Source organism: Symphalangus syndactylus, chromosome 11, assembly GCF_028878055.3.
Source record: "Symphalangus syndactylus isolate Jambi chromosome 11, NHGRI_mSymSyn1-v2.1_pri, whole genome shotgun sequence".
Lineage (NCBI taxonomy): Eukaryota > Metazoa > Chordata > Mammalia > Primates > Hylobatidae > Symphalangus > Symphalangus syndactylus.
The window spans coordinates 96,799,369-96,813,737 of record NC_072433.2 but is presented as its reverse complement, the minus strand read 5'-3'; the positions used below and the strand labels follow the sequence as shown (position 1 = coordinate 96,813,737).

At 35.0% G+C, this 14,369-nt stretch overlaps 1 protein-coding gene across 4 annotated transcripts in view; it reads right to left on the bottom strand.

Moving 5' to 3' along the window:
- The window catches only part of MAN2A1 (mannosidase alpha class 2A member 1), a 177,381-nt gene that overhangs the window by 48,929 nt on the left and 114,083 nt on the right, over positions 1-14,369 (bottom strand). For 2 of the 4 annotated variants that reach the window (XM_055298143.2, XM_055298144.2), the window contains 3 exons: positions 3,188-3,353; positions 739-957; positions 284-406 (listed from right to left, as the gene is read on the bottom strand). In XM_055298143.2, the coding sequence (XP_055154118.1) occupies positions 284-406; positions 739-957; positions 3,188-3,353 (508 nt within the window). Of the gene's footprint in view, positions 1-283; positions 407-738; positions 958-3,187; positions 3,366-14,369 lie in introns of all 4 variants that reach the window. The other 2 variants (XM_063612895.1, XM_063612896.1) reach the window with 1 other exon arrangement.

Genomic DNA, 14,369 nt, shown 5'->3' with positions numbered 1-14,369 from the left:
TGTTGCCCAGGCTGGTCTTGAACTCCTGAGCTCAAGCAATCTACCCTCTTTGGCCTCTCAAAATGCTGGAATTACAGGTGTGAGCCACTTTGCCCAGCCATTTATCTAACCTTCGACTACAAATTGCTAAGTATCAATAAAGTGATAGATAATACTGAAACCAAAAGTTCATCTATCCCTAATAAATCAACAGATGATAAAATAATGACACTCACTTATCTTTTTCCTCAATACTCTTTCAATAAGTGTTTATTCCATTTGTCATCTCATCAGTACCACTTACCTTGGCATTACCATCAGGTAAGAAGAGGTAGGCACCACTTTTGTCTCTTTTAACTGTGGTTCCATACCATGAAAATTGCACATTTACTTCATGGTGTTTACCATCTTCTTTAGTCATCATTTGCTAAAGATTAAAAAAAAAACAGTAAGCAACTCACTACTAAGATGTTAAGCATGTTGCATCTGGTTCTATGTATATGACAGTTTAAAAAAAACAATTTCTGTACTTATCTTGTCGACCAGTGACACACAGCCCATGGAGCAGCGCCACCCACAGACTATACATGTGAGCAGCAAGTGGTCAATGAAGGTGCAAAAAGCTCATGCATCCTTTTACTCAAGAGTCTTTGATACAGCTCTACTTAAGACTTTTTTCCCCTTTTGCCTAATTAATCTACACACATTGTAGCAAAAATGATAAGCATTCTATGAATTTTAGAACTATTCAGAACATACCTTCATAAGTCCAGTCTGATCAAACCGAAGTAAAACAAAGGAGTTCTCTAGTGTTATACCTTCTTCAGTATTTATCATATTCTTTATGGTGAAAATTCCTCTGTCTTCTACTTTATTGTTATACAAGACATAATCGGCTAAATGTGAATTTGAACTTGCTGATTCCAAAATCTTATACACTTTCAGTCCCAATGGTGGTATATGTGCTCGAAAAGAGATCTTTAAAAGATAGGGAAGGGAATTTATTAAAGATAAATGTTATCTACTGAGAGGCAAACCATTTATATTTTTGGTAAAACCAACAAACTATCATATTTTTTAAAAAGAGAATCCAGTTGTCCCTCCATATCCACAGGTTCCATGTCCACAGTTTCAACCAACTACAGATAAAAAATATTTGAAAACAACAACAACAACAACAACAACAAATACAAATAAAAACTATAGTATAATAACTATTTACACAGCATTTACATTGTATCAGATGTTACAAGTAATTTAGAGATGATTTAAAATACACAAGAGGATGTGTGTAGGTTATATGCAAATGCAGATGCTCCTCAACTTATGATTGGGTTATGTCCAATTAGAATTTGAAAATATCGTAAGTCAAAAAGGTGTTTAATACACCTAACCTATCCAAAATCATAGCTTAGCCTAGTCTACCTTCCATGTACTCAGAACACTTAAATTAGCCCACAGTTGGGCAGAATCATCTAACTAACACAAATAATATTTTATACTAAATATAAACAGCTTATGTAATTTATTATATACTATACTGAAAGTGAAAAATAGAATAGTTGTATGGGTACTTGAAGTATGGCTGCTACTGAATGCACATTACTTTCACACTATTATAAAACTGAAAAATCTAGGTTGAGCCATTGTAAGTCAGGGATCATCTGTACTATGCCATTTTATATAAAGGATTTGAGCATCCATAGATTTTGTTATCCCCAGAGGGTCCTGGGACCAGTCCTCTACAGATACCAAGGGATGGCTGTATAACAATATTCTATAAATGTTTGATATCTTATGGGTAAACCATACACGTCTCAGTTTATCCAGAGAACCTAATAACCTAAAGTTGGTAGGCCTATCAAAAGCATTAATGTTTTTATCCAGTATGTGAACCTGTATGATAATTCTCAATTGTTTGGCTGTACTCTAGAATGCCTAGAGAAGGAAATTCTCCATGAATGTAAGGGCTTTACAACAATGCCATTTCCTAATTATTAAATTTTTTTGCAATATTATGATATTTCGGTTAATAAAAATGATAAACATAACATAAATACTAAACAAGTTAGCACTAGACATCAAATGCTTGAGGTTCAGCAGACACTGAACAGAGCATGGGGGATGCACACAGCTTAAGACATGACTCCTGCTTTCCAGGAGCTGTTGTTCCATTTTCTAGATGGAAAGCTTCCTGTAAAATCTGACCAAAATTTTTATTATAGTTTACCTTTCTATCTAAAAGATCATGCATATTTAAGAGTAGCTAGAAGGTGGATCACGGGGTCAGGAGTTTGAGACCAGCCCAACCAACATGGTGAAACCCCGTCTCTACTAAAAATACAAAATTAGCCTGGCGTGGTGGCACATGCCTGTAATCCCAGTTACAGGAGGCTGAGGCAGGAGAATCACTTGAACCCAGGAGACAGAGGTTGCAGTGTGCCGAGATCGCGCCATTGCACTCCAGCCTGGGCAACAAGAGCGAAATTCTGTCTCAAAAATAATAATAATAATAATAAAAGTAGCCAGCAATAGCTTTTGTCAAGCAGAAACAGTTCTTAGAGCTCCTAGTTTATGGCTGTATCTCCAGAAGTGCCATTTAAATTACATTCCAGATTTTAAAAGTCTAACCTTTCTAGTGGTAGAGTGATCAGTTTAATATTGCTTATTTTAAGAAACTTTGGCACAAAAAATACCTATTACTTGAGCACAGATTTTCCACAATTATCTCTCACAAAAGAAGCATCTTAATTATTTTAGGGCATTTCTCTTCCATGGTGTCTTATGTCACCTTTGTAATGAAAACCTAAAACTATCCAAAGTTATTAAAGGTGGTATTTATCTCACTTTTGATATGCATATCATTAAATTCACTTAGAGCAAAACATTCAAAATTTTGAGTAATAATTACAGCATTACCTTAGAATAAACAGTATACATCCTTACAAAGATATACAATATACATACGAACAACATATAATAAGATAGAATATATATACTAACAAAGAAATTAACATTTTAGGGAACACAGGATCATTTTTCCTTTAGTGTCATTTAACCCCCCAGTTAAACTCTCTGGTATTTACAACTTTCATCACCTCACATACGCCAACATGATGGCTAAATGGGGGCTACTGTATGTACATAAATTATATACTGGCTAGGTTTGTTTTACTATGCCTCCTTAAGTTCTATGGCCACAACATACCTCATAGGCTGTTTCTGAAATAGTATTTGCTGTATCCCAAACTGCACTGACTTGAACTTCCACAGGTTTTCCTGAAGCAGAGAACACTTGCACTGTGGGGGAACTCACATAGACTGAGACCAACGAGATTCGGTCTTGTTCTAAAGGATTATAGACCACAAGGTACCTGCAAAAACAGCTGCTTCATTATTGGGATCTCAAAATATTTTTACTTCTTTTAAATACATATATATATACATATACATATACATTTTTGAGATAGCGTCTCACTCTGTCACCCAGGCTGGAGTGCATTGGCTAGATTATAGCTCACCGCAGTCTCAACCTCCTGGGCTCAAGCAAGCCTCCCACCTCAGTCTCCTGAGTAGCTGGGAGTAGCAGGTGTAGTGCACGCCACTACATCTGGCTAATTTTTTTCAAACCCTTCATAATACTTCAGTTCATGGACAGTCATAGAGTCAACTCATGGAGAAGAATTAACAGGAACATTCTGTGAGAACTTTCAGAGAACAGGCAATTTCATCACAACGAATATCACACAGTACAAAGGATAATTAAATAATGATTCAGAAGCCCTTTCTAAAGAATTAATGCTTTACAAATGGAAGATATTCATAGATGTGTAATAAAGCTTTTCTGTATCCCAGAAAAAGACATATACATACGGTTTTATTCATCTGTCTAAAAGAATCAGCTCCATACAACTAATACCCTGACTCCTACCAAATCTCACCAAATAAAAAAAATTCACAATTTGTTTGCAATTTAGTCACAATTAGTTCCAGTTAAAAATCTAATATTCATTTTAGACCACTAAGAATGTATGGCTATATATGGAAAATCACATAATTCACACATATATTTTATATACAATGGGACTTTATTATTAAAGAAAGTTGATTCTAAAAAACGTCACTTGAAGCAAATCCACTTGTAACAGGGCCCCAAATATTTATAGTAAGTAATGGTGAAAAAAAAAATTATTGGGATTAGGTAGAAAAACGAAAATGCAAACTATTAAAGTAAGTTTAGGCAGTATTTGCAACTACGTGTAACTTTTGGTATGAACGAAAACATAAATGAACTGATATTTGGGACACAATTTTTCCAATATTTTATACCAGCATATTATGACATCCTTCACATAACATTTAATTTTTACATGATGGTTTTATTAATAAACTATATTTGAAAAAATATTTAAGGACTTTATTTTTCCTAAAATCCTCTCCCAGTTCTGATATTCAAATAATTCTCAGTTGAGGTACCCAACAGCCTTGATTTTCTTACTAGCATAACTCTGCCAGATTCTCATTCTCCCATGGCTTTGCCTGTGAGTAGAGACGTTCTAGACCATCACATCACAGACTTTATGAAATCTGCATCCTCTGCAAGGTTTATGATTTTATAATTTATAATCAATTTGCATCATATTGCCTTCAAATAAATCAGAGAGTATTTCAAAGAGGATGTTGGACTAATAATATAACTCACTGATTCACTAAGTGCATATTTTCATGATCTGAAATATTTTTGTTTTCCTATACAATTTTGTAACTGCAGGAACACACTGAATAGTTGGATAACAACCACCTCTCCCCCAACACGTTGTAGCTATAGATGGTAGCACCAAGCTTACCAGTATTCTTCCATCCTGTATATGTGTTCTATATATTTTTGCTTTAATTGCATTACAAAGTGTTCATTAAGAAATAAAATGAATACCTACAGGGACCAAAACTAAAAAGAAAAAAGACAACAGGAAAAATGAAGAAAAAGAAAGAGAATATAACACAAAATCCGTGACACTAGACTTATAAATTGTTCATCAGAAGCATTTATGTTAAAGCAACATTCTGAGATACCAAAGGTGATAATGACATTAAGAATGTCTCTAATTCCTATTAGGCTTATAGTATGCGTCAGGATAACAGGACCTAACTTGTATTACTTATGTTCACTGAGATTCCATATGTATACAAGAGATTAACAGATGAAACCACATAGTCACAAACACATTTACAAAGAGTAATGAATCCTCCTAGTACTTAGATAAAATCCCATTTTACGCACAGAAGCAATTCTCAAGGAGAGGGAGGGTGATGCCCTCTTGAGAGGTATGCTCAACAGACTTACCTCAGAGATTTGTCAATCTATTTGCAGCCTCCCACAGCCCTCCTAGCAGAGATTACATTTCGCCTGACTGTTCCCCATTCACAAACACACCTGCAGAACTGCAATGGCCAGGATTCATTATTACCAATGGGACTGTCCTATATTTCTAAGGTGCACTAGGGAAGAAAAACAGTGGGGGATCCCTCATTCTCTGCACCAAAGATGTTCAAACCAGAACCCCAGAAATGAGTGATTTACTATTGAAACCCATGTTCCCAGAGGCTTACAGAGCTAGTATTTAAAGAACTTGAGAAAATGGTGCCTGAAAACTTTGGCCAATCTCCTAATTCTGCAGTAGCCCTGAGGCATACCTAGGCACACTAAGCCTAGAATCCCTACTGGCATGTTCTTTGGGTGCTCCACTACAGCCAAAGGTCATGAAGACCGTGATACTATAATGTGTGCCCAAACAATAAATTAGATAATAGGCATCCAGAACACTAATTCCTTCTATGAAAAAAAAGTACTCATACTTGATGCAAACAATAATTTTAACCATATATTTGGTTTTGCATCCTATTAAATCACTTTTTATAATAAGCTGTGAACTAGGTTCTATTTTGTTTCATTTTAGTAGCTAATTAGTATTTGACCATAATGATGTTTCTACTGTACTGAATGATTATGTAATTATCATGCCAGGAATCTATTCAAAAACTAAATGTGTAGAGTATATAATGAGTATAACGTTGCACTAAGAAAATAATTTTTAACATAGAGATTCACAGCATGTTTTTTATGTGCATCATAGTACAAATTTATCTGACACATGAACTCCTGTCTATGTACATTTTAAGTAGAGTACAAAGAAAGGATGATCATATATAGGTATTTCCTTTGGAAATAAGTACACCATCATAAATAACTTAATTTTCATTGTCATCACATTTGGTAGTCAAACATCTGTTATACTGCCAACATCCCCAAACATGAGTCCTTTCAGGCCCTCTAGTTGTGAATGAAACCAACAGGTTTCAGTGTATCATAATATCATACTCACTTACTGAAAATTAACAATATTTGATCCACATCAACAAAAAAATTATGTTTATATCTTCAGAATGGGGAGGGTTAATTTCAATTGTAGCTGGAAGTTCAGTGCTTTTTTTTCTTCTCCAATTTCTACCAAATCAGCATCAGCTTCTTACGTATCATCTGTCACCAAGTCACGTCCAGCCTCCTAGTTCTCACTGTGACACTGGGCCCCCATAATTCAGGGTTATGAGCAATTATCTCAGTTCTCCATATACAAGGAATAACTCTCACCTCATGAAGAAAAAGCACTCATATGTTACCTGCCAATCAAACTAGAGGGCAGAAGATAATCTACTTTGAAGATTCTACTGAGGATGAGTATACTAAAAATTCCTTCACCCCTTTCATAGAAGTAATTCATATCATGTTAAAAAAGACAACTATGGAATACTGAGTGTTCTCCTTGAGGTAAATCTAATCAGTGCCCACTAAAATGTGAACAACACACTAGAACCACACAGGCTTCCTTCTAGGACTGGCTGCAGTACAAAGTGGAAGGAACATGCCCCTTGGTCAGAGGGACCTTGGAATTATCATTCAGAGTGCATCCTGAATGCTTGAGCTGGTCCTCAGACCTGCATGGGCAACCCGTGTGGTGCAACCTTTCATCCTTCTCACTGGACATATAAGGAAACTGAGGTTCAACAAGAGCAGGAATGTTGCCAAGACTGGCCCAGCTAAAAAGTGCCACAATAGGGCTTAGAATGCAATTTTACCTCCACACCCATCTTCTTAACTACTTCACTCACAGGCTAGGCATATAAGGATCTTTGCAACAGTTGTAACAGCTGAAGTTTCCTGTGGAGATTCCCTTAGTTCCATTCAAATTCAAATGTGAAGAACTTTCTCCTCAGCAATGCCGATATCCCCAGAGAGCCTCTCTCCTCAGGAAGCTCAGATAAGCAATAAGCCATTTACATTTCATGTATATTATATTTGTGAAAGAAAATTTATATACTGGAACACTGGAACAGAAAAACACTTGCAATATATACTAAGGAGTTCATCTTATGACCTCACTGCATGAAGTAGGCAAAAACATTTGAAGAAACATTTTAAAAGCAACATACAGCCGGGTGTGATGGCAGGCGCCTGTAATCCCAGCTACTTGGGAGGCTGAGGCAGGAGAATGGCTTGAAACCGGGAGGCAGAGGTTGCAGTGAGCCAAGATTGCGCCAGTGCACTCCAGCCTGGGTGACAGTTGAGACACTGTCTCAAAAAACAAAGAACAAACAAACAAACAAAAAGCAACATACATATTTTTATGATTGTGTAATGAAGATTAAAAAATAATGTATTTTTTCAAGTTCTTTGTAAGTGCACTTTAAAATCAGTTAAGCAAACACCAAAAGGCATATGAAAAAATAACTGTAATTTCATGTGCTTACCATAGGTACCTAGCACAGAATAATGTTCAATAGTTAATGAATGATCAGTGCAGAAAAATACCACTAGGAGAATTTATTACTTGTAAATAGTATCTACTAACGTGGGGCTTTATAGTTTTATCAGAGCAGTTCCATTTTGATTATTTCAATTCCTTAAAAAGTGCTTTTCAACTCTTCAAAAATGTAAATTATATAATTAGTCCCTTTGTAAAGATGGGGCAAATGGCACATTCAATATTACAGAGAAAGTTAAGAATAAAGCAAAAACTAGAGCTCATTTTGTCTGACTTAATCAATGACAACATATTAAAAAAATCCTTTCAAACAAGAATGCATTCATCTTCTCTAAGTAGCCTCATTAGTGGAATATAACCTAAAGAAAAATATTAAGCTTTATACAGTATTCTGAATATGGAAACATATGAATTTACATGTTAACAAAAGTTGCAACATCTACATCTGAAGTTCTTTTGATATATTCCATTTTGTTTTCTAGGTTTAAAATATAATGCTTACCATATTGGCAGGAAAAAATTCAAGACATTAAAAACTAAGAGTGTCTTTCTGAGTTATACTAGATCTTCAAAAATCACAGTTGTGTGATAACTGGGCTCTTGAGTCAGACACATTCAAATTCAAATCCCCACCATGTCACTTAGAGTTTCAGAGGCTTTGGACAAGTTATTTGACTTCCCCAAGACTTAATATCCTCATCTATAAAATCGGGAAACAAGATTATTGTTAATGTTAAATTATAAAACGTTTAGAAAACCACCTAGCTCTGACCAAGCACAAAAAAGAATCTCAATAACAATTCACTTCTCTCCTTTCCCTTACAAGACCCTCATGGTATCGTGACCAAGGACCCTGGTACATCATCACACTGGGTAGTACAGTGAACGATTTAACAAACCCAGGTCAATGAGCTGTCACAAATCCTTTTTTTGTGTAAGGCATATATAAATCTAAATAAAGGAAATTAACAACATGCGATAATACAGATATCTTGAAACAAGAGTTCTCATAACATGGTAGTGGTGAGAATACACATTCAAAGTAACCATATGGCTTACGGCTAAGTTAAAAAGCAAGCAAAGAAAGGACAGAAAGATGCTGTATGGTATGTGTAGTTATAAACTTATGAATGTGAATACATAATCCCAGTCAACAAAGTACCTACAGTTTAGGAGGGGGAGGCACAGAAACAAACTGGTAAGTTCAATGTAACAGGGTAGGCAGGAAGACAAAGGTATGCAATAGCATGTCATGGGATGCATATGTACGCATGCAGACACACACACACACACGGCAGTTAGGAAGATTAAGAATCTTCAGGAGACCAATCAAAATACAAAATTAATTTTACACAAAATGAGCAGAATGTATAATATATGCAGAAAATGAAAAACTGTCATTTAGAACATAAAAATGAATGGAGAGACGTATCTTTCTAAATAAGAAAACTAAAATGATGCAAAAGCACAACTCTCCCAATATTAATTCATAAGTCTTATGCAGTGCCAACCAAAATCCCACTGAATTCCATTTCTTGGAAGAAAGGTGAGGGAAGGAAAATGATCATGAGCTGGGCAAATCAATTCTATAATACACATACATCCTTAATAATAGATGAGCAAGACAAATGGTTACTAGATGCATTAAAACAATATGCCAACACTGATTCCAGATAAACGTAAATTTTGAAACATAAAGAAGACACAAAGTTAGTAGAAAAAATAAATATATAATCTGTGGTACAAAAGGTCTTTCTAGCCATAACTGAAAAATACAATGAAGTAAAAGGCTGACAGATTTGGTAAAAAAACCTAAAACTTTTTCTATCTTAAAAATAAGATTAAAGAACAAAAACTAAAAAAAAAATAAATTAGTAAAACTTGTAAAGTGCTCTTATAAATCAACAGAAATATAAACACTCATATGAAAAAAAGGTGAGCATTTTATTTTTGTCAAATTGAAGTTAAGAAATAAATGATGTTTCCACTTCCAGGGGAAATGGAGTAGCTGTCAACAAACAAGAGCTCCCACTTCACCTAGCCAACTAGAAAAGCCAGATAAAAAATAATATTTGCCTGAGGGCAACAGAAAAACTGCTGAAGAAAGGAAAAAACTTCAGAAAAGTGACCAGCCTTCTGCAGTCATTTTCACTCTGGGGCATGCCAATTCTCAGCAAGGGAGAGGCTGTGAGTTCCATGCAAAACCTAGTGGAAAGTCTGGAAGACATCACTGGGGAACAAAGAGGTCAAGAGGGCATTTTGTGGAGACTTTGGGAGGCTTCAGGTACACAGCTGATTTTTTCATTACGACAAGTGCCAAATACCGAGGCTGCGCGGAAAGGGAAGCTTAAAACCTGAACAGAAAGCTTCTGAAAAGTATAGCAGAGACATCTCATGACATTCCAGAACCCACCAGGAGATAGGGCCTACAGAATATAAGCAGGCTTTTAGTTGAAAAATTACTTAGAAAGCCAAGTGAACAACAGGTTGAATAAATCAGTCTCAATTTAACATAGTCCTTGATTGGAACAATATCTATCTAGAAGAAGATATTTTCTAGAGTCTCTCTAAATTTTATGCACAATTGTCTAGTACTCAATATGAAACTAAGAGGCATCACAAAAGACAGAGCCACGTGACTAAACACCAAGAAAAAAAAGAAACTAGAACCATACATGACCCAGATATTGAAGTTAGCTGACATGACTTTAAAATTATAATTAATATGGCCAAGGAAAGAGAAAAACATGAATCAAGTAGAGGACAAGGTAGAGAATTTTACCATAGAAATTAACATATTACAAAATAATCAAATGAAATTCTAAAAGGATAAATATTTACAATTAAAAACTCCAAAGATGTCTTTAACAGTAGCAGAATAAATATATTTAACTCAGCAAAAGAGAAGTCAATAAAAAATATACAAACAGAAGTGGTGGAAAAAAGAATACACAATATAGAAAAGAATGTTAGGGACACAGGCAACTCAGTGAAAAGATCTAATATGTTAAATAGGAAATGTGTAGGTGGAAATAAAAGAGAAAATAGTACAACAGAATTACCTGAATAGCTGAGAATTTTCCAAAACTAAAGAAAGGGACTATCCCACAGATACAAAAAAAACTCTGTGATCCCCAAATGGAGAAAATACACCTGGTGTGTCATGTTAAATCCCCCATGAAAAGGCAAAATCTGAGAAGCAGCCAGTAAAAATAAGATTACACTGTTCAAAGAAGCAACAATAAGATCATCAGCTGACATATCAAAAGAATTAAGGAAGCCAGGAGAAAACGGAATTACATATTTGAGGTGGTGAGGAAACAAAAAAATACTGCCAGCCTAAAAATCTATATCCAGCAAAAATTTCCTTAGAAAGTGATAAAAATGCCTTCAGAGAAACAACAACTGAGTGTATGGGTTACCGGCAAACTTGTACTGAAAGAAATGTTAAGACTTCAGGCAGAAAGAAAATAATATCAGAGGGAAACATGAGATTGCAGGGAAAAATGAAGAGCACAAAGAGGGGTAAATATATAAGAAAATATAAATGACAACACAAAAAAACACAAAAGTAATAATTTCAATTAGACTGTAATAAGTCATCTATGCTTTTCTATGTAAATACTAAAAGAATATTAAAATCATCTATAAAAGAAGGCAAGAAAGAAGAGAAAAATAACTTGATGATTTACCAAAATATTAGCAATACCTATTGTTAGGTGGCAGCATTATAATTATTTTTCATACTTTATACATTTCTTATATCTAGCCTTTATAATTTTATAATCAGAAAAAACTGTAACTTAAAAATAGACTCTGCCTTTTAATACAATGATTCCTACTTTTAGAAATTTAGTGTAAGGAGGCCAGGTGTGGTGGCTCATGCCTCTAATCCTAGCACTTTGGGAGGCCGAGGCAGGCATATCACCCTAGGTAAGGAGTTCGAGACCAGCCTGGCAAACGTGGCAAAATGATGTCTCTACTAAAAATACAAAAATTAGTCAGCATGGTGGCGCATGCCTGTAGTCACAGCTACTCAGGAGGCTGAGGCACAAGAATCACTGGAACCCGGGAGGTGGAGGTTACAGTGAGCCGAGATGGCATCACTGCACTCCAGCCTGGGTGACAGGGTGAGACTCTATCACACACACACACACACACACACACACACACACACACACAAAATTAGTGTAAGGAGAAAAACAGAAATATAGTAAACAAAAAATATTTAAACTATTTCCACAGCTAAGCAATGTAAATATCTAAACAATACTATTCAAAACATTATATTAGCTAATCAATACAATATTAAGTTGAGGGAATACATTAACAATTAAAAGTATACTTATGTATTAGATTATTAATAGCCATTAAATATTTATAAAGAATTTTTTAAATACAAGAAATTGTTTGTTGCATTATTAAATACAAAAGAATATTCTGAATTATATACAAATATAATCAGTGAAATATAAAAATGTATAAAATTCTAAAAAGAAACTGTTGTTAATAGTTACCTCCTCTAGGTTCTAGGGTTATCAGTGAATATGCTAGAAATCCTTTTAATAGCTTTGGGTGTAAACAGTATTCTACGGGAAGTTACGTGTTTATTAGAAAAATTCAGAACAATAACAACATCAAAAACAAATTTTTTAAAGGGCAAAGGAAGCAGGGAAATCCTTTTCAGTAATAAAGACACAGATATACAGGAAATAATGTTATTTTCAAGATATATAGGCCACTACCACTAGAAGCTACACAGTGAAGTGAATCTCTAAAATGCAATTACATGAAGTTAGAAAAGGAGATAAAACTCAAGTCATAGTGGGTAGTGGGTTGTCTTTTAGTCATTACAAGGAGCTTGCAGCTTTTTGTGCAGTTGATGGAAAAGGTTTAACATGGTCAAATTTTCCTTTTTAATACCTGCTTCTAGTTGCCAGGTGGAGAAAGAACATAAGGGGTGAAGGCTCAAAGCAGGAAGATGAAGTAGATAGCTTCAAGTTGATAGCCTAGGCAGGAAAGGTGAAGACAGATAGATCCATTTTTCCACTGGAAATTTAAAAATCAGATTTCCAGGTATGATAGGGAGCATAATGACCCCAAGACGTCCATGTCCTAATTCCAAAACCCATGAATGCTACCTTATATGGCAGAAAAGACTTTGCAGATATGATTAAATTACAGCTCACGGTATAGGGAGCTCATTCGGGGCTGTCTAGGAGGGCCCAATGTATTTACAAGGGTCCTTATTAGAGGGACGATCCAACAGAGAAGATTATGTGACAACACAACCAAGTGGATGCGATATACAAGGAAGGGGCCACAGGCCAAGGAATGCAGGATATCTCTAGAATAGGAAAAGGCAAAGAAATGATTCTCCCCTCAGCGCTTCCAGAAGGAACCAGCCCTACCAATATTTTGTTAATCCAGTGAAAATGATCTTGAACTTCTGACCCCCAAAACTATAAGATAATAAATTTGTGTGTATTTTTTAATAGAATTGTTTGTTGGTAATTTATTATAGCAGCAACAGGAAACTAATACACCAGGTTACACTATTCCTGTTGAAAATGAGGACTAACATCCAGTTTCATAGCACCGAGGATATATAAAAGAAAATCCTGAGTCCTGGAAAACAGGATGGAGGTGGGCAAAGAGTAACAAGCAAGAAGAGCTTGGGGTCCTTGGAACTGGGACCAAGCAAAGATTAAATGAAGTGGGTCTAGCCTTTTGCCCTCTCTCCTGTATTCACAAGGGAAAATTTTTAAATGATGGTTTCTGGAAGCTACTAGCTGGTTAAGTAACAAATATGGCCTGCTCTTACAAGAAAAAAAAAATTCAATGCTAAGGTACAGAACACTCTTTCAGCAATAAAAATTAGAATTTTATTTGGATATAGTAGTACATAAATGCTACCCGATCTTCCTAATATATGAAAGTTTATTTCACACCTTTCTCTATATTTAGGAGAAATCATTCTTAAAATCATGGACAAAATATTATGAGCCTATCATCCCATGGAGAGCCATTTGTCCAAGGAAAAGATTCAAAAGAAAGGTAAACAAGCATGCTGCATGTGTGATCAAATGCAAATATAAAGTTGTCCTTCACAAAACAGTATGACCACAGTACCTAAAATTGCTGTTGGCAACTAAGTGATTGCTGCAAATACCTTATTCTCCTCAAATGCAAGAATTCCACAAAATATTACTAATAAACTTTTAGTTTCTAAACTAAGAATGGCAAGGAAAGTATGATATTAAGTAAATATTCCAGAAAGCTCTATGTTAGAAAATATTACTGGGGCAGACAGTTATATTTGCTTATAATATTAACAGACAAAGCAGTAAGTCAAATATAAAATTGTATTAAAGGAATATTTTTGCTATATTTAAGTAAATGACTTAGTTCGTAGCAGAGTTTTTCAGATGTTACGGTAATCATAGCAACTATGATGATAATAATACCAACAGCTAGCACTTAATTAGCCTTAAAACAGTGCTGAACAAACAGTTACTTTACAAGCCTATTTTACAGAAGCACAGAATGGTTCTGTATCCTACTCATGGT